The following is a 23,413-nucleotide window of genomic DNA, read 5'->3' as shown; positions in this document are numbered from 1 at the left end:
CAAGCTGCTCCATGCTCTGATGCTGGATAGCTTAGAAGTGAACTGACCTCTGGGGAGCTTCAATGATATATTTACCCCTAAGTAGAGGAGGACTGTGTTCCCCAAACCATCTCTATTTCAGCCAGCAAGGACAGAGGCAACCACAGCCTGCATCTTCCAACTTCTGGACAGCAACATCCAATGTGGTGGAGGCCATGGAAGGAGGAAAGAACTCGAGTGGGTAGGCAGAGTATACCCCATATTGCAGGATGGGATTCAACTTGGGTGCCTGGAGAGGCTGGGGGTGAAGGCATTTTGACAGTGCTAAGTAGCCTCTTCAACTTGGTGGAAGCATTACTGAAGTTCTCTCAGTTAAAACATTGTGTGCCCCCCCCACTCAAAACTGGTGCCTTATATTTCAAGTTACACTGGCCCTGAGCTTTCCCTCAGGCCTCCCTTTCCCTGCAAAGGTTAAGGAGGTGCTGCTTTTCTCGAAAACTTGAATCTCAAGGTGCAGCGTGGAAGAACCTAGGCAGTGTTTATGCACCAGCCACCAGGGGCAGGCCAGACATGGAGATTGCAAAGAAGAACAGTAAAGCAGGGTGTGTTGCAGCTACCTTGCTTTTAATAGCCAAACTTGTTCTACACACACTTGGGACTGGCATTCCATAAAGCTGTCTGCCACACGATCACACTTCAAAATGACTTTTAACAGATTAGACAACTGGGCCAAAGCAAACAAGATGATTTTTAACAGGGAGAAATGTAAAGTACTACACTTGGGCAAAAGAAATGAAAGGCACAAATACAGGATGGGTGACACCCGGCTTGAGAGCAGTACATGTGAAAAGGATCTAGGAGTCTTGGCAGACCACAAACTTGACATGAGTCAGCAGTGTGATGCAGCAGCTCAAAAAGCCAATGCAATTCTGGGCTGCATCGATAGGAGTATAGCATCTAGATCAAGGGAAGTAATAGTACCACCTGGAGTACTGTGTCCAGTTCTGGGCACCACAGTTCAAGAAGGATACTGACAAGCTGGAACGTGTCCAGAAGAGGGCAACCAAAATGGTCAAAGGCCTGGAAACGATGCCTTATGAGGAACGGCTTAGGGAACTGGGTATGTTTAGCCTGGAGAAGAGAAGGTTAAGGGGTGATATGATAGCCATGTTCAAATATATAAAAGGATGCCATATAGAGGAGGAAGAAAGGTTGTTTTCTGCTGCTCCAGAGAAGCGGACACAGAGCAATGGATTCAAACTACAGGAAAGAAGGTTCCACCTAAACATTAGGAAGAACTTCCTGACAGTAAGAGCTGTTCGACAGTGGAATTTGCTGCCATGGAGTGTGGTGGAGTCTCCTTATTTGGAGGTCTTTAAGCGGAGGCTTGACAGCCATATGCCAAGAATGCTTTGATGGCGTTTCCTGCTTGGCAGGGGGTTGGACTGGATGGCCCCTGTGGTCTCTTCCAACTCTATGATTCTATGAAAAGGAGCCTTTTGACATTAACCTGCTGGCTCTAGCTACCCCTACAAGACTTCAGGCACGCGGAGCCAGTTCCACAGAGGCTATTTGCCCACTGCTCTGACTGACTGACTGGGGTGGGGAGTCATGCTACAGACTTCAAGCTCTCTTCTGCAACCTTCCTGGCTCTAAGACGAAAAGCCGTTACACACTGATTACGCTGGGAGGGTCAGCCTCTTCCATCTCCCAAGGAGGTGAAAGGGTCTCTTGCTCACACACATTTGTCCCATAGGACAGCAGTAGCTTGCAGTGGTCACAGGATGGGATCAGTCAGGCCCAGGCATCCCTGCCAGCTTGAGGTCCTGTGACATCAATTGCTCTTCCACATCCTGTAGAGCCCAGTGGTGAGAAACCAGCTCTAAAGCTTCCCACTCAGCCTGGATGAAGAAAAAGAGTGTGTCAGCCTTGAGCAGCGCATCGCTGCAGAAACACAAGCTCTGCATCAAGCTGCAATCCAACAGCACCAAGACCATCGTTCCATCAGTGTAAGGACTGCTGGTTGTGCAATGGACTCTTCTCCCATGTGCCCCTTAAATCTGCTCTATATGGTTCCCCCAGCCCTCTGGGACACTTTTGGGGAGGGCATGGGGGAAGAAGAAGGAAGTCCCATTGCACAAACAGAAATCCTTGTGCTGAACAGGATGTGTGCACAAACACCACTACCACCAGAGATGTTTGCAAGGTGGCAGCCCTGGCAAGCACAAGGCTTCAAAATGAGCAGCGCTGACTGTTCCTGAGGTGTTTGTGTGGCCCTTAACTTCCCAAGTGCTCCCGTGCTCACAATCCTGCTTTACAATGATCCCATAGGAAAGGTCAGCACTGTCTTGTTGGGGGTGGAGGGAGGATAGCTGAGAGGGTTCTCTGAAGACCACCCAAGGAGGCCATGGCAATGATTTAAGTTAGGAGGGGAAACTGGCTCACATCATCTCTCACCAACTGCCGTGGTGTCTGGGGCCTGATGGGAGTTGAAATCCAACCATACGTTGAGCCCCCCTCCTGTCATTTCTTTAAACAGATATTGTCTAGTGCACATATTGGACCACAGCACCAGCTCTTGGGATATGTGGTCCTGCCTATGCCCAAGTTTCCCTGTGGCACAGCAGAGACCCTGGAGTGGCACAGCTGTAGCTCCGCAGATAAGATGCCATCCAGCCAATTAGTCTTGCATCCAATGGACTGCATCTAATCTTCTCAGCTACATGCTCTCACCTAAGTGAAACCATTGAGACAAACTCGGGCAGTACCTTGAAAGCCTTGTTGGGATCAGGTGGGGTGGGGACAGCTGGGCTGAAGAACTGGTCCTGCAATAGCAGTTGGTTCTGCTCCGCAGCTGTGGAGAGAACGTCAGAGAAGCTAGTGAGGGAGGAAACAAATTCAAGCCCTGCGGCATGTAAACATTGCAAGTTGACGACAAGGCAAGAGATAACTCCGCTACTAACAGTCTGACTGCCTTTGATTAGGTGTAAACTCTGCAGAAATGGGTTTTTGTTGCCACTTGTTCCTCTGCATTGACCTAAAAATCAATAGTGAAGTTGCAAAGAGTAGTCAGAATGCAGGAGTGAGTGGCTGTACAGAGCAAGTTCCAACATGTGACTGCAACAATCCTGAGAGTTTGGGTGCTGCCCCCCATGGTTTCAAACAGGTTCCCCAAAGTATCAGCACCACTTCATGCAGCAAAGTAGTCTTTAGTTCAGGGGCTCCCAAACTAAGGCCTGGGGGCCGGATGCGGCCCAATCGCCTTCTAAATCCGGCCCACAGACAGTCCAGGAATCAGCATGTTTTTACATGAGTAGAATGTGTCCTTTTATTTAAAATGCATCTCTGGGTTATTTGTGTGACCTGCCTGGTGTTTTTACATGAGTAGAATGTGTGCTTTTATTTAAAATGCATCTCTGGGTTATTTGTGGGGCATAGGAATTCGTTCATTTTTTTTTCCAAATATAGTCCAGCCCCCCACAAGGTCTGAGGGACAGTGGACCGGCCCCCTGCTGAAAAAGTTTGCTGACCCCTGCTCTAGTTCATGAAAGCTCATGCCGCAATAAGCACTCAAACGCCCACCCTCCACTTTGCAATCTGAAGAGGTACATCCCACACAAGACACCCACCCCACCTTGAAGCCCAACACTCCCTGTCCCCAAGCTGCCTCTCACCGGTCTCCTCTCCCAGGATGAGGCTGTACACTCTGCGGAGGCCAAAAACGTTGAGGAAGTACCAGGAGGCCGAACTCACCCTGGGAAGTGAAAATATCTGTCAGTGACTATCTCAGGGAGCGTTCCTGGCCCCCAGTCCCAAAGGGTGGAAACCCACCCCAAACTCATATGCGGGCAGGTAGCTGCTTACCAAGAGGGGTCCAAGGAAGGCAGGCTAATTCCACGCTGCAGCATGGGCTTGAAGCGCAGGGTCAGGGGGAAGGGAACCTTGGCTGGGAGGGAGGGAGGGAGGGAGGGAGGGAGGGAGGGAGGGAGGGAGGGAGAGGTGTTAGACCTGGACCTGCCCACCCCAAGCTCTACAGCTGCTGCCCCACCACCCTCCTCCCCAGTGATTTACAGCTCCCAGCTGTCTTGCATATAGTGGCACCCTCCGGATCAGCTCAGATCCCAAGCTAAAAAACCCCTTGCAAGCAAAGGAGCCACTTAAGGGGCCTACAATCCCTTCTTACCAAATCTTCTCATGCAGGTCACAGAATCCCAGGAAATTAATGGGCTGGGTGGGTGGCAGGGAGGGAAAGAGGCTGAGTGGGGTGATCACTTTCCTAAGAGTTCAGGGCAGGGGGCAGATTTGGATGGGGGTCTTCCTGATTCATAACTACACCTAATTTAGCTAGAGGCAACCTGCCCTCAGCCCAAGCTCTCTCTGGTCTGGAATTAAAGGACGACTGGGGTGGTGGTCTGCTTTACAGGCAAGCTGAGCCAAAGGCTATGAAACACACTGGATGCTGGAAGAGTGCATTTTGGCGGCACAGGCAAACTCCGGCCTTCCAGGTGTTTGGGACTACAATTCCCATCATCCCTGACCACTGGTCCTGTTAGGTAGGGATGGTGGGAAATGTAGTCCCAAACATCTGGAGGGCTGGAGTTTGCCTATGTCTGTCTTAAATGATCTCTTTAACTATTGTTATTTTAAAATATTTCTACAGTATACTGCTCTTGCTAGCAAAACAAAAACAAAACAGCAGCAGATTTAGAAACAAAATACAGTGGTACCTCGGTTTACGAACTTAATCCGTTCCGGAAGTCTGTTCTTAAACCGAAACCGTTCTTAAAACAAGGCGCGCTTTCCCTAATGAGGCCTCCCACCGCCGGTGCCCTTCCATTGTTCGGATTCCATTCTTAGACCAAGGTAAAGTTCTCAAACCAAGGCACTATTTCCAGTTTTGTGGAGTGTGTAAACCAAATCATTGTTAGACTGGACTGTTCTTAAACCAAGGTACCACTGTAATCAAATAGCACATACAGCAATACTAAAACTGTCCACCAGGGGGAGGGGGTCCCCTGTTGCCTGCAGGGGATATTGGGCTCCCAACTCCCATCAATCCTAGCCAGCGTGGCCAACTGTGGGGTGATGGGAATTGTAGTCCAGCAACCAACTAGAGGGCCACCGTTTCCCCTCATCCTCTGCTGCACAAGGAATGGGTCTCCACAAGGGCACCCCCCTGCGGCTTCCAGGCCTGTGTTAAACCCCCACATCACTCACTGGCCACAAAGCCAGAGAAGGCCCAATTGATCCAGCCTCCAACTAGGATCATGGGCAGGACATGGACCAAGTTGCCCTTCATCATCTCCATAACCAGGCTGGGATCTGCAAGAGAGAGAAGGGGGGGGGGTGTCAAACAGGGCGCTGTGCAGCCTGGGATTCCACAGGGACACATGGAAACCACAAGGAAGTGCCAGGAGCAAAATCTGGTTTTATGTGAATATCAGCATCTTTCAAAAACAAAAGCAAGTTCTAGCTCCTTGGGGTTTGTGGGCGTGTGGGGACACAAAATGTCCAAAATAAGGGAAGGGTGCTTGAACAGCATAATTTATATGCAGACCACAGAATCCAACCGCTCGTTTTCTTGCAGATTTTGCACCACGTTGGCCCAGAATAAACTTGAGCACAGAGCACTCACAGCCCTGCCTTTAAAAACTGGGTTGTTTGTTGGTCTGATATCCCGCCTTGCTCCCAGTACAGGACCCGAGGCAACTGACGTCTGTTAAACTAATCTCAGATTAACCACAGAGCTGGTGACTCTGGAGGGCAAATCAGGTTCTGTCCACAGCCACCAGCCCCAGGACACACAGAACCAAGCCCCCTAATGGTTGGCAGCTCGTCTCCCCCCTTATTCCACTGCCAAAGCCTCACCTGCCAATTGTAGGGTCCAAGGTGGTTTATACTGGAGAACATAGTGCTTGGTTCCCCAGCCATTTAGGGCTTTTTACACTAGTACTAACTAAGGGTCGCCAGGCTCAATAGAGGACAGGACTTCTTTGCCTTTAATTGCCCTGCTCTCTTGAGTCTGGAAACCTTAAAGAGAAACCAGCAGACCCTTTGCTTGGAAATTAAACAAAGGGTCTGCTGGTTTCTCTTTAAGGTTTCCAGACTCATTAAAGGCACAGAAGTCCTGTCCACTATAGAGTCTGGCAACCCTAGTACTAACACCTTGAATTGGGCCCAGTAAAGTAGCACCTTCAGAACCAGTGCCGCATGGTGCCCCACTTACCAGCCTAGCAGCCGCATTCTGCACTAGCTGCAGCCTCTGGGCCACCTTCGAGGGCTGTCTCACACATAGGCTGTTATGGTAGGAGAGGCTGTAGCTGGCAGATTGCCCAAAGCTGGGCTGAAGGACACATAGGACACATAGTCACAGAAGGCAAGTTGGAATCCCTGAGCATTCCCACAGTCCCAAGCTGCTCCTTCAAGGGGAGTTCCACCTCTCCAAGAAGAAGGCGGGATACACAAGGCACCCACTCACAGGACCTCCACCTTATCAGCTTCAGCTTCTTGGGCCCCATCAAGTCCATCATTGCTTCCAGGCAGCAGTCCCACGGTTGGACAGCAGCACCGATTGAGCAGAACCCTCCCACTGCCCCTTCCCAGGCTTACCTGTCAGCAGGTTTCGGGGCTGCACTTTACGCTTGGTTTGGCGGAAGAAGCCACTTTCAGGGTTATTGAAGTGATGCTTACGCATGAGGAAGCCCTGGGGAAAGAGGAAGAGGAAGGGCTCAGAAATCCAGATGAGCTAAAGATGTTTTCAATAAGGAAAATAAAAAAATTCCTTCAGTAGCACCTTAAAGACCAACTAAGTTTTTATTTTGGTATGAGCTTTTGTGTGCATGCACACTTCTTCAGATACAGTGAAGAAAAAAAATGGAAGATTATCATTCCATTTAAATGGTTTGAAGGCTTTCATATGCATTATCTTCAGAAGCCTGACATCTTGCATCAGGGAAAAGGAACCTGCAGCCTCCAATGCTGGACTAACTCCTCTCATCCCTGACTGCTGGCCATGGTGTCTAGGACCCAAGGGAGCTGGGAGGGGGGTGGGACAGGTTCCCTGATAGGACCTTAGAATGGCCTCATGCCATGTACCCTCTACCCTCCTTTTCAAGAATGACAAGACAGAATTACAAAGGAAATTCAGAGAGGGGAATCAAGTTTCACTTCTGCTATTCAAACCCTCATCAGTTCTTTTTAGGCCAGCAGCCTAAGTAAAACAAAAACCCCTCTGACTTGCATCAATCTGGTGGTTCCAGTATTAATCCAGAACCTCTGTGGGGAATAATCACATTTGGGTCATAAGCCAAAGGAGGTTGTGTGTGGACCATTAAATTTCCTATCTTTATGTCTGTACCCTTGCTGAGGAGCCAGTGACAGGCCTCTCTCTGTGCAAGGAGGCAAGTGGCTTTTCAGAAACAACTGCACCCACTCTCCCTTACCTGATGAGTTAGGAAACGTCCATTTTCTCTCAGGAGGCGACTACGAGCCAGAATCTGCCTGACAGACAAAGAACACTCAACTCAGCTATAGGTCCAACAGAATTTGCAAACAAACGTAATGGGATCAGATCATCAAACCAAATGCGGCAGTAAAAGACTGGCCCACTCACATCTACTCATGCAATCCACATGACTACATACAAACAGCTGCTTGGAGCAATATGTTCAGGGGTGCGAACAAAGCAGTTGTGCAATTCTAGAATTCCACGCTTAAGAACACATTTGGACACATTTCACAGGACCTGTCATCTATGCATCTGGTTTCAATATTGTGAACCACTTTGAGAAAATGTATTCATTTATTGCATTCATATCCCACCTGTTCTCCAAGGAGCTCCATGGTTCTGTTCCCCTCATTTAATCCCCACAACAACCCTGTGAGGTAGTAACTGGCCCAATGAGCTTCATGGCTGAGTGAGGATTTGAGCCCTGGTCTCCCAGGTTCTAGTCCAACACTCGAACCACTGCATCACACCAGCTCTCCTTATGGTTAAAGTTAAATACTGCAAGGAAGAAAATTGTTTTCAGTTGATGATTTTGGTTTTTAAAGCCTTAAATGTGCTGGTCCAGGGTACCTAAAAGGGCTCCATGCTCCTGGCATCCATCCTCTGAGGCCATACTGTTGTTATAAGAATTCTAAGGTCTCAAATATAAAATAAATGTTCATAAATGTACAAGGCAAACACATACATAAGTTATAAACCACATGTCTGAAATCGTACAGGAGGGCATTCCTGAAGCCATTTTGACTCTCCCAGTGATGCACACGAAAGCTCATACCTATGACAAACTTAGTTGGTCTCTAAGGTGCTACAGGAAGGAATCTTTTTTATTTTTTGATTCCTCTGTAGTATGGGAGGAAAATGGGGAAAGCCTTCCCATTGTCTTTTTGCTTACAAATCCAGGTGAGCTCTGACCAGAGCAGAATACAGTGGTACTATTACTTCCCTAGATCTAGACGCTATACTCCTATTGATGCAGCCCAGAATTGCATTGGCTTTTTTAGCTGCTGCATCACACTGCTGACTCATGTCAAGTTTGTGGTCTACCAAGACTCCTAGATCCTTTTCACATGTAGTGCTCTCAAGCCAGGTGTCACCCATCCTGTATTTGTGCCTTTCATTTTTTTTGCCCAAGTGTAGTACTTTACATTTCTCCCTGTTAAAATTCATCGTTTGCTTTGACCCAGTTCTCTAATCTGTTAAGGTCATTTTGAAGTGTGATCCTGTCCTCTACACATCTCTACATGTGCTGGCTATTTGTTTGAATTCCTCTCTGGTGGTTTCCCCCCTTTTCCATTTTTTGTACATATCCCTTTTAAATCTTAACTCAGTTAAAAGTTCTTTAGATAGCCACCCTGGCTTCTTTAGGCACCTCCCATGTTTCCGTTTCATTGGTATTGCCTGAAGTTGTGCTTTTAATATCTCCCTTTTAATGAACTCCCAACCATCATGAACTCCCTTCCCTTTTAGTATTTCTGTCCATGGGATCTCACCCAGCGTTTCCCTAAGTTTTCTGAAGTCGGCTTTCTTAAAGTCTAGGATTTGAGTCTTAGTATGCTTGGTTGCTCCTTTCCACTGAATAATAAACTCCAGAAGAGCACGATCATTCCCACCTAACGATTCTGCCACTTCTACTGCACTAACCAGGTCATCACTATTGGTTAGGACCAGATCTAAAATGGCTGATCCTCTTGTTGCTTCTCCCACTTTTTGGACAATGAAATTGTCTGCAAGGCCAGTGAGGAATCTGTTCGACCTTATGCTCTTGGCTGAGTTTGACATCCAACAAATATCAGGATAGTTGAAATCCCCCATTACTACTGTCTCACTTCCTTTTGAATGCCTGGTCATCTGTTCCAGGAAGGCTTCATTTGTGTCCTCAGTTTGCCTTGGGGATCTATAGTAAACTCCCACAATGAGATCACTGTTATTTTTCTCTCCCTTAATTTTGACCCAGATACTCTCAATTTGGCTTTGAAGTTTTAAATCCTGGATCTCTTCACAGGTATACACATCCCTGACATATAACGCTACTTCTCCTCCTTTCCTGTTTGGTCTATTTCTCTGAAATAGATTGTATCCCTCTATTACTACCTTCCAATCATGAGACTCATCCCACCAGGTTTCAGTGATGCCTATTATGTCATATTTAGTTTGCTGTACCAAGAGCTCAAGTTCATCTTGTTTATTTCCCATGCTCTGTGCATTAGTATACAGACATTGAAGACCATTGATTCCCCCCCCCAGCCTCTTATTTAAGGATTTTTTCCTCCCACCACTAAGTCTGCATGATGTTTGCTCCATTTGGTCCCTGACATTTGGATGATCATCTTCAGCACTTGATAGATTCCTACCTTCAGGACCACTGTCTCCCTCCCCCACATAAGTCAGTTTAAAGCCATCCTGATGAGGTTTTTGAGTTTCATGGCAAAAACATTCCTCCCAACCCTTGTAAGGTGCAGCCCATCACTTGCCAGAAGTCCATCTTAAAGAAACTGCAGACCATGATCTAAGAATCCAATGATGCATTGGTGATGGTACAAAATCCAATGATTCAATGATGCATTGAACTGTTTTAACTTGGGAGCTGTATGTGATTACTAGTGGTGTTCTGTTATTTTTTGGGTCTGTTTTGCAGCAAGTTCTCTCTGGGTATCAGTCTGGCTTTGTTGATCTGTTGTTTAACTTCATCAGGCGGATATTTTTGCTCTTAGGTAAGAATCCCTGTCTGCAGAGTTGGAACAGATGCGGCTGGAACATAGAGCCTGGCTATATATACAATTTCATTTCAGGTGGAGTCGCTGGTTCCCATGCCTTGGGATATGCAAGGAGGAAGGAAAAACACATATTGGCGAGATTACAGGTAAGTGTTTGTTAGACAAAAGCAGCTTGCTAGAATGTTGATGTTTCGGTGATGGTACAAAAGCATGAGCACATATGTAGATGGTTGAGTGTATGAGAGTCCTGTACCGCCCATCCTGGTGCTAAGGATCACTCTTTTGTTTATGACTGCAGGGACGGAGACGGAGGTGGGGTAATGCTTGGTGGGCAAAGGGATTCTGAGGTTATCTATAAAGATTGGGCGTTCCTAGATCCTGCCGTTAATAATTGACAGCTATTGTACAAGGGGAAAGGAAGGATTTGTGAATAGGCTATTGACATTTCTGAATGGTGTATCTTAAACAGGGGACCTGTCAAAGTTGCCAAGGCGGCTAGACAGAGTGTGTTCATTTGACAATCCTAGGTAGCAATATGATTATTTTACTTAAGTTATGTTTTATCATTCAAGGATATAGTAAAGGTATAGTGGTTTAGACTACAGCACCACCCACGTCCCTTAAGGATATAGTAGTAGTTACATATAGTTACATGAAGTGGAGACATGCACAAATTAGGGTTAGTGGCCAGCAGGTATAGAGCCTTTGCAGCAGTCCTGGAACACCCTGCCTATCTAGTGGCCTCTTTCCTCTTCATCAGAAAACAGGTTAAAGCAGGGGTCAGCAACCCACGGGGGTCATTTAACTGGCCCACAAGCTGCCCCCGAACCGAGCCGCCAGCTTGGTGAGTCCCTGCACGCTGCACTAAACCGGCGCTGCGCGGTGCTCGCATCCACAGCACTGGAAATCGTGTCTGCGCAAATGCAGACGCCAGGAATAGTAGGCGCACGCACTCCGCTGGAGTGAACCAGCCCAGATGAGGTAAACCTTGCCGACCCCTGGATTAAAGCATCCCTGCTCCAGATTGCTTTTGGAGGGAGGCAGGATTCCAATATTTTATGCAGCTGTGCTTTTTCATTATTTGGCACCTTGTTCTCACAACATTTGGGAAGCCTGCGAGCTGGACATGAACACACAGTACTCTGTCCACCTGTGATCAGGAGCGGAGGAAGGGGGTTGCGGTGGGGAGGTGACATTTGGCAGTTGCGGGTGGGCAGCGTGCCGAATGTCTGCCATCAGTGGCTCACTCTGCCCCAGGCTGCTCCATGCACCCGAGCGGCTATCCCGTGCCCGGGAGAGCACCCACCACGCCACGCCCCCCTTGGGAGCGCGCCTGGCCTGGGCAGTGGAGGCATATGGTCTGTCGCTGCCTGTGATTCCCAGCAAGTGGTATTCAGAGGTGTGATGCCTCTAACAATGGAAGTAGAACATGGTCCTTGTGGCTGTGAGACACAGACAGCCCAGCAGCACAAGGGATCAGGGGGTCTGGCTGTGAACTGGAAGGGGTGGTTGTGGGCAGGACAGGGGCTGGACTGGATGACCCTTGATTCCCTTCCAACAGTACAATTCTATGATTCTATTATTTGAGGAAGATGGCATATGGAAGGTTGTCATTTATTACTGGTAGTGGTGGCTTGTGCTTTTTTATTCTAAGTGTGCATATTTTTCTGGATTGTCAGCAAGGTGCTATTACACTTGATTGTAGCAGAAACAGTATTTTAAACTGACGAATAAATAAAGAAAACAAACATGCAGGCTGCAAAGCGTCACAGGACTCTTGGTCATGTGTAGCTTAAGGTTACCAGACGTCCCCGATCCCAGGGACAGCCCCCGGATTTACAAATCAGTCCCGTGATAAAATCCATCTATTTAGTAGGAAGTTGAAAAGTGTCCCGAGATTCATTGAAAAAATCTGGTAACCTTAGCGTAGCTCAGACTTCTGTAAAACTTAAAAACTTGCGAACACATGCGCGCACGCCCAGAAACACCCATTCCAGCTTAAGGTGGCCCAAAATAGGAAGGCGTCACTTTCACGTCCTCTTCCCTGACTCCACCTTAATCGGCGTGCAATGTGGGCGTGGCCCCCCCGCAGCCCCGCAGCAGCTCACGTGTCCTGCCGTTGCTCGAGCCAGCCTAGCACGCGCTCGCCGCGCAGCAGGCCCGCTATGCGCAGGCGCAGAACCCCTATGGCGAGCGCGATCCAAGCCACGGGCAGCAGAACCCAGAAGCGAATCCAGCCGTCCAGACGCAGTTCCGGAGCCGCCATGGCATCTGAGAGAAGAGCCTCCTGGGGCGGGAAACGCACAAATATGGCGCCGGAAGTGGCGCCATTGACTCAACGTCGACTTCCGGCTGCCTTTCTCTTGTGCCCTACCACGGTTTTCAAGCTATGTGGTGATATTGATATGTGTCTATATTTATATGCTCAGGGGAAAGGGGGTCGGAAGTTGACCCTGCGTAAACGACGTCATTTCCTGCACCGTATTCGCTGGCTCAGAACACAGTTTTGTTTAACAAAAGAAACTTATCTTGAATTACGTAGACGGGCGAGCAGTTTCTAACGAGAGGAATCCTTTTTGGGGCATAAAAGAGGCACGGTTTCTTTCAGTTACAGTACAAGATTCCCCCTCTGAAGGGAACCCGGATGTAGCAGCCGGAAGTCGCCTTCTGCACCTGCGCAGTTTGTGCCCGGACGCTCGCCGCGATGGAGTGGCCCGCCTGCGAGCGGCGCGCCATAGAGTCTGCCGAGCAGAGCGCCCGCCGCCCCTCTGGGCTCCGGGGCGGGAAGCGGGCGCCGCAGGAGGGAGGCGAAGGCAGCGCCCGAGTTTCCCCTCCGCCGCTTCCCGGTCCCTGCCATGAGCTGAGAGACTTGCCGGGTAAAGGGTGGGGCGGGCACCGAGGCCGGGAGGCGGGAAGCCTCCGCGGGGAGGGAGGGTGGCCTGCCTCGCCCGCGTCCCAGCCAGAGGCCCTCCGCCCGCCCGCCCAGCGACTGGATCGCGGAACGTGCGTCGCACTTCTTGTTTCCGTGGGAGGAAGGCGGGCGGGTCCAGTTACAGCGATTAACGGTCCCGCTGTTCTCCCCTGCAGGCTCTGGCATCGAAGCTCCCGCGGGAACCTCGCCGGAATGCCGGGCGAGCGGCAGGTGCAGGAGAAGGTGCTTCAGTACGAAGCTTTCGTCAGTGATGTTTTGCAGAGGGATCTCCAGTGAGTGTCTCCTTCCCAGGCCCATCCTCTGCCTCTCCCATCTCATGCAAAACCCCGGGCTGTGAGATCTCCTCGGTTTCTTTTGCTCCACTTTCTGTTCGTGCTTCCAGACCGTTGTTGGTGTTTCTCCCCAGGAAGGTTCTGGAGCAGCGGGATCAGGTCTATGAAAAGATGGCTCAGTACCTGCAGCTCAAGAATATTATTGAGCGGTTGCAGGTAACTAAAAACTTCTTTAGGTTGTTTTTTACACAGAAAGATCTGCAGCAGTGTTCTGCGGGGGTTTAGATGTAGGAGACAGCAGGATATTCCATGTTATTTATTATAACAGCTGTTTTACTCCAGAGAACAGAGATAGATCTGTAAACGTTTCTTCCTTTTCTCTCAGGAGACAGGAAGCCAGGAGCTGACAACTCAAGTGGATCTAGGCTGCAATTTCTATGTCAATGCAGAAGTGTGAGTAGCACAGAGCTCATCTGTATATATTGCTAATATCTCATGATGTTGAAAACCAGATACTGCCTGGCCCTATTTATGGCAGGGATGGGGAGCCTCAGTGCCAAACGGATTTTCCAAGCCTCTTTATTTATTTTTATTTATTACATTTGCATACCACCCTTCATCTGTAGCTCTCAGAACAGTTCACAACATAAAAAGACAAGATAAAAACACAATATACATAATAAAAACAAGAACAAAACAAACCAATAACTCCCCTTCCCCCATCCCCTCCCACAACACATTTAAATGGGTATTGGACGTTAAATCAGCCAAGGCCTGGTTGAAGATGAATGTTTTCACCTGGCACCCAAAGGTGCATAATGAAGATGTCAACTGAACTGAACCTCCCTAGGGAGAACATTCCACAAATGGGGAGCCACTGCAGAAAAGGCCTCTTCTCATGTTGTCACCCCCCCGGACCTCATGTGGAGGAGGAACACGAAGAAGGGCCTCAGAAGATGATCTCCGGGTCTTTATCTGTCCTAAGGATTCTCCCCCAGACCACACCCATCACCTGACCTTCACACTGTCCTCAAGTGCTTTTGCCCTGTGGAATATTTACAATATAAACTACTATACAAAAATAAGAATTGCATGTAATGTTTTGCCTATGGCATCACCCACAATTGGCATGTGTCCCACAAGGGAATGTAGTTCTCAATTGAAAAAGGTTCTGCACATCTCTTTCATGACATCCTTGCATCTAAGGAAAGTGTGACACTAGGATCCTAAAAGTTGAGAAAGGGCAGAAGGCCAGTTAATCTAACACCCTCTAACAAAGCAGGCATCTCTAGATAATCCTACTCAATCCAGATTATGTGCCACAATCAGAAAGCAGATGTGTTGTATATGATGTTTTTCAAGCTTCGGATGCCTCAGGCATGCAGACAAATTGTGCTTCTTGCTGATTTAGTGGAACAAGCTGTGTGAAATGCTTTGAACACTTTCACTGCTCTGTAAGTTTTATTCATGAGAATGTGAGTAGCAGTAGCAGGATTTCAGCTGTCTGAGAATCAATAATAATGTATTATTTATACCCCGCCCATCTGGCTGGGTTCCCCAGCCACTCTGGGCGGCTTCCAACAGAATATTAAAATACAATAGTCTATTATAAATTAAAAGCTTCCCTAAACAGGGTTGCCTTCAGATGTATTCTAAAAGTCTGGTAGTTGTTTTTCTCTTTGACATCTGGTGGGAGGGCGTTCCACAGAATGGGTGCCACTACCGAGCAGGCCCTCTGCCTGGTTCCCTGTAACTTGGCTTCTTGCAGCGAGGGAACCGCCAGAAGGCCCTTGGTGCTGGACCTCAGTGTCCGGGCAGAACGATGGGGGTGGAGACACTCCTTCAGGTATACTGGACCGAGGCCGTTTAGGGCTTTAAAGGTCAGCACCAACACTTTGAATTGTGCTCGGAAATGTACTGGGAGTCAATGTAGATCTTTCAAGACTGGTGTTACGTGGTCTCGGCGGCCGCTCCCAGTCACCAGTCTAAACTGCCGCATTCTGGATTAGTTGTAGTTTCCGGGTCACCTTCAAAGGTAGCTCCACATAGAGTACATTGCAGTAGTCCAAGCAGGAGATAACTAGAGCATGCACCACTCTGGCAATACAGTCTGTGGGCAGGTAGGGTCTCAACCTGGGTACCAGATGGAGCTGATAAACTGCCGCCCCATATCAATCAAAGGGCTAACTGGATCAGGCAGTGGTGTCTAGTACCAAACTGAAAAAGTTCCAGAAGTCCTGTAAATGCCATCTTGGTAGTCAAGATAACCACAGGATTAATGGTCATTTGCTGCAAGAATGAGTACATATATGCCTATCTGCTTGCTTAGAAGTTTTGAGCCTTAGTTGTGGTTTAGCTAGTCAGGAGACTAGCTGCCTGCCTGTCAACTACTTCCTTTTCTGAGAGATGTGTGAGAGTTGGGAAGGGGCCTCTAAATTAGGGGTGAGTTAATTGGGCTGTTGAGGCCAAATAACGTAGCTTGCATTTTGTATATGTAATGCTTAACATATTAGCCTCTTGCGAACAAATTATGAGGGCTTGCCATTTTCACATTTTTCTAATAGAGCACTAGAATTGATCACTCTAGTGTTTTTGGTAGCCCTGCATCAAACCACTCACACAGGCCCTCCTTTGGGCCTATGGATCAGGACAAGTGGAAAAGGGAGATCGGCTCAATCTGTGCAGAAGAAACCAGGAAGTTAAAAACCAGGTCTTTCAGGGAGGAATGGCAGGGTAGCTGATGCAGCTCAGGCTCAACTTTTGCAAGGCCAAACACTTGTCTACCCAGCTGGTATAAGTATTTCGCCCTTGGCAAACAGTTGTTTTCTCTTTTAAGGAAAAAATAAAATTAAACATATTTGTTAATTTCACCATGCACCCAATATCCCATATTTTTAGTAATCCATTCTTCCAAACTAAGTGTTCCCATTTATACTCAGTGGTATAAATTCATGCCATTTTAAATACCTTTTCTTCCTGCAGGCCTAATGCCTCCACCATATTTGTAGCGCTGGGTTATGGGTTCTTTGTGGAGTTGACTCTTCCTGAGGCGCTTGCCTTCATTGAGAAGAAGAACAAGCTATTAACAGAGTGAGTAGAAGGAATTCAGTTGACCCACACTGCCCTAATCTGTGAATGGTCCAAGAGTCTTTAGAGCAGACTTCCTCAACCTCGGCCCTCCAGATGTTTTGAGATTACAATTCCCATCATCCCTGACCACTGGTCCTGCTAGCTAAGAATCATGGGAGTTGTATGCCAAAAACATCTGGAGGGCTGAGGTTGAGGAAGCCTGCTTTAGAGTTTCAGGCTACATCCACCCTCCTCCTTCTGTCTCCAACAGGCTCAGTGAAGCCCTTACCAAAGACTCTGCCAAGATCAAAGCCAACATTCGGATGGTTTTAGAGGTAATGATGGCTGTTCCTTGCTCTAAGCAGACAGATTCCTATTGGGCAGGAATCCAGCATGGGAAGGGGGAAAGCAGCAGAGAGTTGTGGGCTGCTTTTCCTTGGAGTGCTGCCTATGGTGTGGGAAGCGTGTTTACTTCTGGTGCATAGGACTGGCAGGTGGTGCTGGGGTCTAAACCACTGAGCCTCTTCGGCTTGCGGATCGGAAGGTCAGCAGTTCGAATCTGCGCAACAGGGTGAGCTCCCTTTGCTCTCCCAGCTCCTGCCAACCTAGCAGTTTGAAATCATACCAGCTTGAGTAGATAAATGGGTACCGCTGCTGTGGGAAGGTAAATGGCATTTCCATGCGTCCTGGCACTTGTTGTGTTCTGTTGTGCCAGAAGCAGTTAGTCATGCTAGTCACATGACTCAAAAGCTGTCTGTGAGCAAACGCCAGCTCCCTCAGCCTGAAAAGCAAGATGAGTGCTGCACCCCATAGCCACTTAACTTCTGGTGCAGTATGAAAGAGATGCTCTAGGACAGGCATCCCCAAACTGCGGCCCTCCAGATGTTTTGGCCTACAACTCCCATGATCCCAAGCTAACAGGACCAGTGGTCGGGGAAGATGGGAATTGTAGTCCAAAACATCTGCAGGGCCGAAGTTTGGGGGTGCCTGCTCTAGGAAATCAGTAGACCATCCTAGCCTCAGACTGTTTTTGTCCCACTCCCAACTCCTCTCTGCAGGGCTTGCATGAACTCCAAGGTCTTCAAGATTTGCCTGAGGAGACCAGAAGGGACATCTTCCTTTAGGCACCAGCCCTAATGTGATATGCTGGAAGAAGAGTTAGTATTTGGGGCATTTTGGTGGCGGCAGCAGGATCTGCGTTTGTAACTGAGGAAACCCTTGTGAGTTGGGTAGGGTGAATGTGCTTACAGGGACAGCAGATCGGAGACTTTGAGAGAGCAGTTTCTCTTGGGGTGGTTGATTTCACTGCTCCAAATATTCAACCCTTCTCTGCCTCTGTTTCCCCAGGAACTGTGTCTTAGTAGAAGTTCATCTCAATTTGCAAAAGTAATAAAGATGATTATTCCAGTTGGTTGTCTTTTTGCCCCATTCTTCCACCCACCTTCCCATTCCTGTAGGAATCTCTGTCATTTGTGTCTTAGAGAACATTGGCCCATATTTGTTTTTACCTTGCTGAGTATTAAACCACCGAAAGGGTATTGTGAGGAGAAAGTTGGTATACTCATGGAGATTGTCCACTGACAGGAGACCTCCCTCAATAAATTAGTTTCCAAACAAGGATAACTTTCACTTTTCTATTATCCTGTTCAAAAACTTATACCTTTTCATGTTGGCAGAAATTTTCAGCATTGCAGATATTCTGCTTTGTAAGTGACATTTTCCTTAGAAGCCAAATCAAATGGATTGAAGCTCTGTGGAGTTTTCCCCTCACTAGTGGGGGAAATTTGTTTCCACTCCCTGCATGGATCCAGCTGGTTTATAATTTAATTGACAAGCTATTGTAAACAATTCTATCCCTTGTTTTGAGATTTCAGCAGCATTGTAGCCATTACATCTGTGAGCTTTTCCATACTACAGTATAAGTAAATTAAAAAATCATTACTGTTATTCACCTTGATTTGAACTCTTGATTTGTAGATGGTACTTTTTTGTGAAAGTTAAAAAAATAAAATGCAGTGGACAATCTAGGATACTAAGACTTGCAAATGTCTGACCCCTTGAATTAGCAGTACACTTGATGCCCCCAAGCCACTTGACAACCACAGTGCTGACGGAAAGTCCAAATGGCATTCCAACGCTAAGCATCTGATATGAGAAAATACCGTGTTTCTCATATTATAAGACATGTCTTATATTAATTTTTTCCTCAAAAAAACACGACATGGCTTATTTTCAAGGGATGTCTTATTTTTTAATAAAGTGCACGCGGACGCTGTTTGCCGGGCTTGTCAATCCCAGCAAGGAGCGCCCGCCGATCTTTGGTGACAGGCGGGGGTGGGGGGAGAGCGGAGAACGATCTCCGCTTCCCCCCCACCCCCGCCCGTCACCCACACAGGGCCGAAGATCGGCGGGCGCTGTTTGCCGGGCTTGTCAAGCCCAGCAAACAGCGCCCGCCGATCTTTGGTGACAGGCGGAGGTGGGGGGAGAGCGGAGAACGATCTCCGCTTCCCCCCCCCGCCTGTCACACAGCACAGGTCCGAAGATCGGCGGGCGCTGTTTGCTGGGCTTGTCAAGCCCAGCAAACAGCGCCCGCCGATCTTTGGTGACAGGCGGGGGTGGGGGAGAGCGGAGAACGATCTCCGCTTCCCCCCCACCCCCGCCTGTCACACAGCACAGGTCCGAAGATCGGCGGGCGCTGTTTCCCGGGCTTGTCAAGCCCAGCAAGGAGCGCCCGCCGATCTTCGGCTCTGTCCCCCGATGCGCTACGGCTCGGGGAAGCAGGCAGGGAGCTCCTGCTGGGTCCCGCGGCTTCGCCTCTCGCTCGGTCGGGGCTTTGCGATAGTGCTTATTTTCGGGGTATGTCTTATTTTTAACCAACCCTTTGAAATCCTGTCATGGCTTATTTTTTGGGGATGCCTTAAAATATGAGAAACACGGTATATGTTAGGTAGATCTTCATTTGGACTGTGTCCCTGAGTTACCACTAGAGGTTCAAGTTCGTGGCTCTACCCTTAAAGAAAACCAAACCAAAGATTATTATGTTTTATCCCCAACAGACAGGCAACCTTTTAGTGTGTGCTTATTTTGTACTGGGCATTTAACTAGCTGCCATCTTCCTTCCTTATTGTATTTTTATGTTTGTTTTGTAAATATATATTTATTGGTTTTATAAGACATACAGAAAAGAAAAACACAAAAGGCATACAAAAACCAACTAGAAACACAAAAAAATATATAAAAAGCAATAACAATCTTCTATCATTAATATAATCTTTGTCGACTTCCTCCACTTCTTCCCTACTGCGTTTCATTATCTTACTTCCTTAGTACTTTCCATATCTTGATTCCGGTCTTTTTAACACATCTCTGAACATATTATTACTCTTATTAACTTGGCAATATAATATATCTCTTTTTACTGTCTTAAAGCACAATTCTATTCTAAATTAATATTGAATACAATAATACCACTTAACTAAATCTTAATAAACAATAATAACTCAACTAATCCTCTTCTACAACCTCTTTATACTTCCAAATCTTTTATTAAACACTACTAATCTTACAATTATTTGCTAAATAAACTTTAAATTTCTTCCAATCTTCTTCCACCAATTCTTCCCTCTGTTTACGAAGTCTCCCGGTCAGCTCAGATAGTTCCATAAATTCTATCAGCTTCAACTGCCAGTCATCCACGGTAGGCAAATCTTCACTTTTCCAATTATTTGCTAATAAAATTCTCGCAGCTGTTGTGGCATACAGAAAAAACGTAATATGTTTCTTAGGTAGTTCCTCTCTAATTATTCCAAGTAAGAAAGCTTCTGGTTTCCTAACAAACTTGTTTTTCAACACTTTCTTCATTTCATTATAAATCTTATCCCAAAAGCTCTTTACTTGGGGGCATGTCCACCACATATGGCAAAAGGTTCCTTCCACATTCTTACATTTCCAACATTTATTATTTTGTTTATGATAAATCTTAGCTAGTTTTACCGGTGTAAGATACCATCTATACATCATATTCTCTTTTAAAGCATTAGAAGCGGTAAACTTCATATTCTTCTTCCATAACCTTTCCCAATCCTCTACCATTATATTATGACCCACATCTTTTGCCCAGTCAATCATTACAGATTTTGTCTGTTCATCCTTAGTATGCCACTCCAGCAGTAAATTGTACATCTTTGACAAATTTTTGGTTTTAGACTAACAATTCCATTTCCAATTTGGATTTTTCTTTTTGAAAACCTACTTTTTTATCCAATTTATACATTTCATTTATTTGTTGATACTGCAACCAATCATTCAAATTACTTTTCAACTGCTCATAGGTTTTTAAATTTGTCTTTCTCTTCCACCAATAAGTCTTTATACGTCAGCCACTTGGTCTCCATGTTCAACTTTTTATGTGCTTTAGCCTCTAAAGGTGAAATCCACCTGGGTGTTTTTCTTTCTAACAAATCTTTATATCTATCCCAGACATTAAACAATGATTTTCTTATAATATGACATTTGAAACCTTTGTGAACCTTAATCTTGTCATACCACAAGTATGCATGTCATCCAAATGCATTGTCATAACCTTCCAAATCTAGTACATATGTATTGTCTAGTAAGAACCATTCTTTCATCCAGCAGAGCGCTGCTGCTTCAAAATATAACTTTAAATCTGGCAGTGAGAAACCTCCTCTTTCTTTTGCATCTGTTAATAACTTATATTTAATTCTAGGCTTCCCCCCCGCCAGATAAATCTAGATAAAACTTTCTGCCATTCTTTAAAACATCCTAACTTATCAACAATAGGCAATGCTTGAAACAAAAATAACATTTTTGGCAATACATTCATTTTTATCACTGCAATTCGGCCCAACAAAGATAACTTCAAATTTGACCATATTTCTAAATTTCTCTTAATTTCATTCCATAATTTCTCATAATTATTTTTAAATAAATCTATATTTTTCCCAGTCATATTTACTCCCAGGTACTTCACCCTTTTAACGAATGTCAACCCTGTGGCATCTTGCAACCTTTTTACTTCTTCTGGTGTTATATACTTACTCAAAACTTTGGTTTTCAATTTATTCAATTTAAATCCTGCAAGCTGTCCGAACTCCTGGATTATTTCCAGTGCTTTAATTACACTGGTCTCTGGGTCTTGTAATGTTAACACTAAGTCGTCTGCGAAGGCTTTAAATTTATACTGTTTTGATCCCACTCCTATACCCCTGACCTCATTGTGCTTTCTTATCCTGTTCAGCAAGACTTCCAGCACCGTTATAAAAAGTAGAGGGGAAAGTGGGCACCCTTGCCTGGTGCCTTTTTCGATTCTAATTTCTTCTGAAACCAAATTGTTCACAATAATTTTTGCTTTCTGCTCTGAATAGATACCTGTTATTCCATTTATAAACCCTTGCCCAACCTCCATATTTTCCCATTTTTTTACCATAAAATTCCAAGAAACATTATCAAATGCTCTCTCAGCGTCTATAAAAATTAATGCTGCACTGGTGTTCTTTTTTGCTTCTAGCATTTCTAACACATCCACAATATTTCTAATATCCTTCATATGCCTTGCGGGTAAAAACCCCACCTGGTCTTTATGTATTTGATCTTTTAACACCTTTTTAAATCTTGAGGCCAAAATACTTGCAAATTTTTTGTAATCCACATTCAAAAGAGAGATTGGGCGATAGTTCTTCATCTGTGCTCTATCCATATCAGGTTTTGGGATCAGAGTTACATATGCTTCTTTCCAGGTCTCGGGTGCTTTGTCCCCTCCAAGAATCTTGTTACATACATCCACTAATGGTTCAATTAGCCAGTCCTTTAAAATAGTATAATATTTCGCTGTCAATCCATCTGGTCCTGGTGCCTTGACAATTTTTAATTGATTTATAGCTTCTTCCACTTCTTGTTTTGTAACTTTGTAATTGAGTGTAGATCTCTTCTCTTATCCGGCGGAATCTTTTGCAGTCCATGTTTGTCCAGGAATTGCTCAATTTTATCCTGTTGTTCCTTGTCTTTCTTGTAAAGCTGTTTATAGTATTTCTGAAAACATTTCCTTATTTCAGTCGGGTTCTCGATAATTTTATCCTCTATCCTGATACTAGTAATCGTACTCTGTTTCTGTATTTTTATGGTTTTGTTTTGTAAGCCACTCTGAAAGCAATGGCTGAAGAGTAGCTAATAAAAGGTTTTGCATACACATGTAATGCCAGCATGGTGCATAATTTAGAACCTAATCATTGGGGAGGGGTTGAAGTTGGGATGGATACCCAAACTTGCCACCATTGCCATAAACTAAAACATGATAAGAAGCAAGCAAATATTTCTAAGCTTACCGTACTTCCCAGGTTGTTGTGTGATTATTAAGCGGGGTAAGAAAGGGAGCCAGCTTACTTCATAGCTGGATTTTCTCTAAATGAGGTTTTACAGCCTAATTCCTATGCTTTAAATTTGACTGCCTAGGATTGGATTTTGAAGCTCTTCATCCCCGTGACGGGGTGAGTGCTCGTTGCTTGGTCCCTGCTCCTGCCAGCCTAGCAGGAAGGAAGGTAAACAGTGTTTACGTGTGCTGCTCTGGTTCGCCAGAAGCGGCTTAGTCATGCAGGCCACATGACCCAGAAAAACTGTCTGTGGACAAACGCCGGCTCCCTTGGCCAGTAAAGCGAGATGAGAGCCGCAACCCCAGAGTCGTCTGCGAATGGACCTAACGGTCAGGGGTCCCTTTACCTTTACATCCTTTCGTGCCCATTAAGACCCGTCCTACATCAACAACATGCTGGCAACCTCTGTCCTAAACCCTGATGTGTGTGGATGCTGTAGCTTTTCAGTGGTTAAAGACACTCATCTCTCTGCCTTTGATATATTTCATGGGAAACAGATCAATTGTGCATGTCTTTTCACAAGTAAAGACTTGCACTCGGGTGTAGATATG

The 23,413-nt window shown here is 46.2% G+C and overlaps 2 protein-coding genes across 8 annotated transcripts; one reads left to right on the top strand and one right to left on the bottom strand.

The window, feature by feature from the left end:
• Positions 1-582: 582 nt before the first annotated feature.
• On the bottom strand, positions 583-12,837 carry LOC118075495 (ER membrane protein complex subunit 3). Of its 4 annotated transcripts, none has more exons than XM_035097509.3 (8): positions 12,309-12,837; positions 7,422-7,479; positions 6,589-6,682; positions 5,197-5,301; positions 3,844-3,925; positions 3,654-3,733; positions 2,748-2,833; positions 583-1,880 (listed from the first exon to the last, which is right to left on the bottom strand). In XM_035097509.3, the coding sequence occupies exons 1-8, from the start codon at positions 12,464-12,466 to the stop codon at positions 1,770-1,772; spliced, it is 774 nt and encodes a 257-aa protein (XP_034953400.1). In that variant the 5' UTR covers positions 12,467-12,837; the 3' UTR covers positions 583-1,769. The 4 variants fall into 4 exon arrangements, with proteins under 4 accessions (XP_034953400.1, XP_034953401.1, XP_088514806.1 ...); XM_035097510.3 differs by lacking the exon at positions 12,309-12,837 and adding an exon at positions 8,057-8,225; XM_088658680.1 differs by lacking the exon at positions 12,309-12,837 and adding an exon at positions 7,801-7,985.
• A 114-nt stretch (positions 12,838-12,951) lies between these two features.
• Positions 12,952-17,880, top strand: UXT (ubiquitously expressed prefoldin like chaperone). 4 transcript variants are annotated; one of them, XM_035097511.3, is made up of 7 exons: positions 12,952-13,076; positions 13,288-13,404; positions 13,539-13,620; positions 13,790-13,857; positions 16,387-16,494; positions 16,745-16,808; positions 17,532-17,880. In XM_035097511.3, exons 2-7 carry the CDS (start codon positions 13,325-13,327, stop codon positions 17,595-17,597), a joined length of 468 nt encoding a protein of 155 aa, XP_034953402.1. In that variant the 5' UTR covers positions 12,952-13,076; positions 13,288-13,324; the 3' UTR covers positions 17,598-17,880. The 4 variants fall into 4 exon arrangements, with proteins under 4 accessions (XP_034953402.1, XP_088514801.1, XP_088514804.1 ...); XM_088658675.1 differs by having other exon boundaries at positions 12,952-13,203; XM_088658678.1 differs by lacking the exon at positions 16,745-16,808.
• Positions 17,881-23,413: the final 5,533 nt, after the last annotated feature.

The sequence above is a fragment of the Zootoca vivipara genome, chromosome 15 (assembly GCF_965207765.1).
Source record: "Zootoca vivipara chromosome 15, rZooViv2.hap1.1, whole genome shotgun sequence".
NCBI classification, from domain to species: domain Eukaryota; kingdom Metazoa; phylum Chordata; class Lepidosauria; order Squamata; family Lacertidae; genus Zootoca; species Zootoca vivipara.
The sequence above is the reverse complement of the archived record's forward strand: the minus strand, read 5'-3'. Positions and strand labels throughout refer to the sequence as shown.